Here is a 3,215-nt window from a genome sequence, read left to right as displayed (position 1 = left end):
TCGAAGATGTGCCCTATTTCAATTCTTCGCCAACGTTTGAAAGGTGTTGCATACAACGCTATTTAATTCCCTGCCCAAATGTAAAAGGTTTGTTTATAGGTCAATAATGATAAAAAAACAAAGTACAACCTCAATTATTACAATCTTCGGCAAGTACCTGAATCAAGCGCCACCAACAATACATCATCTTCATGACTTGACATTTGGTTAACGAAGCATTCTGCAAGATTTGGCTCTCCAGTCAATTGATAAATGAACTAATCGGGCAAGGAGATTGCAACGACCAAGAACTAGATCAATTAAATCAAGCTAAAATTGTGGTTGGTTGTGTGTGCTTGTTACTTTACCATTTGACTTTTTCTTTTGTTTAAAGGATTAAAACAATGATTTTGTTATTAATAATTAAAATACGAAAGTAGAGTAACTAATTCACTTTGAAAAATAGGGCCATTTTGCAAACTGAACGTTATACTGATGTGCTAAAAAATAAATGCTAAGTTATAAACATTCATTTTGTACTAAATACTGTAGAAGACCGATTCTAAAAATCGAGGGATTTTCTGCTTCTGAAATTGATTTATAGAATAAGGACTCTGGGATACAGACGTACTGCAACTTCGAAATTGTGTTCCGTAATCAATTTCTTACTAAAAAGCAAGATTAGAAACGTGCATTATTTATGTCAGCAAAATTTCAAAACTCTTGGCTAGGGCTCGCGATCAATTTAATAAACATTCTGTGGCATTTCAACGATTGCGAGGCACCAATAATTAATGATGTGAAAATTACAGCGGGATATCAGCCTTCAACAGAAGGTGTTTACTTGGATCATGGAGCTGTTGGATGAGCGGCCCAAGGGCAAAACGGACTACGACCATTGGCTACAGGATGGAGTTATCCTTGTAAAAGGTGAGACAGCTTATAGATTGGATTAATAAAGAAAAGGAAAAGCAGTAAAAACTCAAATGTAGAGCACTCATTTTGGATGTGGCGAGAGCGTTTTCAACATATTTATTGTCAAGATAGGGTACAAACAATCATACGAGCAACGTCCACCACAGTACCAGATGATTTATAATAATCATGTGAATTGTTTGCAACGTTCAAATGAAAGCCCTGATTGATGCAGTTCTACCATTGCACTTCTGGCTTTATATCAGAGTATTGCTTCTACAAACAAGTCGGTGATTGTAAATAATGGACGTATTCTGTCTAGGCGCAATAGCCCCCTTACGATGCACGAAATATGTTTTACGTTTTGCACTTCAGAGGGCGCTTTCCCATTCAGCCTCTACCAAATAGAGGACCGATTGGACCAATTCCTTTTTTATTGCATTATAATGCTGTTGGGTTTATTTTTGGCTAATTCTATCAAAATCTTATCTATAATTAGTGCCCTGAGTCACATAATGTCCGGTATAGAAATGTGTTCAAGGCAAGGCAAGAGCAGTTTATTTAGCAATCTACCGTGCCTCTTCCCGTTTTTTTGGGCCGTGTGACGTTACAAATAAGGGCCCGTCATGTTTTCTCCCATGGATTCTGTACAGTCACTTGTTTTTGTCAAAGTTTCGTGAAAAAATTTAACACTTTAGTGGATCCTTTTGCTTTGTAATTCCCCTCCATTTGATAGTTTTGCAATGCGTCATGTTCAACTCCGTTCCAACCGATATGGTGATTCCAAAGATGCAAAAGCTGGACACAACCCAAGATCGCTTGAAGATCCTGAAAAAATATCTCAGACGTTTTGGCATGGTGGAAGAATACATTTTTGATGACGCTGACCTCGTTGAGTTTAAGAATATTCCGCGAGTAACCAGATGCGTGGCCATGCTGGCTAAAATGGTAAGTAATTCTAAAGCGATATAAGAACACTTCAGACTTAAATTCGATTACTTTCCATTTATCATCTATTATAGGCTAATGTGAGTGCATTCACTGATCTCGACTTGGAGATTCCCCCTGAGAATGACATTTATTTAGGAGATTCGGATGAAGAACAGGAGCACCATGGTTGAAAGATGCCTACCTTGCTTGATCATAAAGCCATGGGAGGAATAAACTCTATTTACAACTAGGTCAACATAAACGAATTGATTGTAATTCGTCCATTTTTTCGAAGACGAAGCTCCAATCGCATTGTATGTTGAAAATGGTGTAATTGTAAAGACTATAAAATGCAAAAGACTTTTCGTTAGGTGTTTATTTCTTCCAGTTGTAAAATACGCATAGCTATTTCGTATGTTTTTCCAACCTGTTGTTACGTCACTTGAATTCTTTCGATGTTGAACATCTCAAAGGTGGGATGAAAAAACAACATTTAGTGTACTAGTGAGCTAAATACTAGACTACGTTTTCAATTTCAATTCACATGCATTTGGTAAAACATTCGTGAATTAATTGGTGCAAGCCTTCATCAGGCTTTAGGCCACACCTCGTATTATTATGGGTTAATTCATCTATTCCTTTTATTTTATGGATGTACAAACGGATATCATAATTCCAATAGGCAGGTAAACACTTCTTTATAACTACAGAGTGGATTTGAAAAAGATGTTTTGATCCACAAAATGTCATTTTTATGGGATCAAATTATATAAAGAATGCATTAGATATCATATAAATATTTATATAGATAATAGTAAAGAAATTTGTGAAGTTCGTTTTTGCTGAAAAATTGTTGTGCAAGTTTTTCTCAATGAGCATGATCAAAGTAACATTGACATGCATGACAAAAAGGTACTTGAAAGGTAAACAAGGTACTACACATAAAAATATTGTTTTTTGGCATAGCTTTTTGCACTGCAAGTTTTCAGAGGACCAAATACATATTGATCTAAAATATTCCTGAAAATATAGCATCCATGAGCTTTGTCCCAACCCAGGATTTAGGGTCAATTCTAGTGACCGTAGAGGCTTAATGTGCGTATTAAGAGCACCTTCAAGCCCTCGAACTTTGAGGCTAGTTTGAACAATGAATTCCACTTCTCTTCTTTCTTGGGCTCCTTCATTGTTTAATTTGCTTCCATCTAATATTCGTAGGAAATACGTAGGCCTTGTTGATCCGGTAGCATCTTTCAAGTCCGATTTGGATTTATTTTTAAGTAGCATTCCAGATCAAGCCTACATTCAAGGACTTACTCGGTCTGCCAACTCAAACACGTTGGTAGACCAAATATCATAAACATTGAAAGGAAAATTGAAAGAATGAACAGATA

General features: G+C 36.3%; 1 protein-coding gene across 1 annotated transcript in view; it reads left to right on the top strand.

Annotated features, from left to right (window-relative positions):
* The window catches only part of LOC131880897 (uncharacterized), a 2,608-nt gene extending 434 nt beyond the window's left edge, over positions 1–2,174 (top strand). The window contains exons 2-4 of the mRNA XM_059227622.1: positions 792–909; positions 1,631–1,842; positions 1,917–2,174. Of these exons, the coding sequence (XP_059083605.1) occupies positions 792–909; positions 1,631–1,842; positions 1,917–2,015 (429 nt within the window). The 3' untranslated portion in view covers positions 2,016–2,174. The remainder of the gene's footprint in view (positions 1–791; positions 910–1,630; positions 1,843–1,916) is intronic.
* The last annotated feature ends 1,041 nt before the right edge of the window (positions 2,175–3,215 follow it).

Source organism: Tigriopus californicus, chromosome 1 (genome assembly GCF_007210705.1).
Source record: "Tigriopus californicus strain San Diego chromosome 1, Tcal_SD_v2.1, whole genome shotgun sequence".
In the NCBI taxonomy this organism is placed as follows: domain Eukaryota; kingdom Metazoa; phylum Arthropoda; class Copepoda; order Harpacticoida; family Harpacticidae; genus Tigriopus; species Tigriopus californicus.
This window is presented reverse-complemented; position numbering and strand designations above follow the sequence as displayed.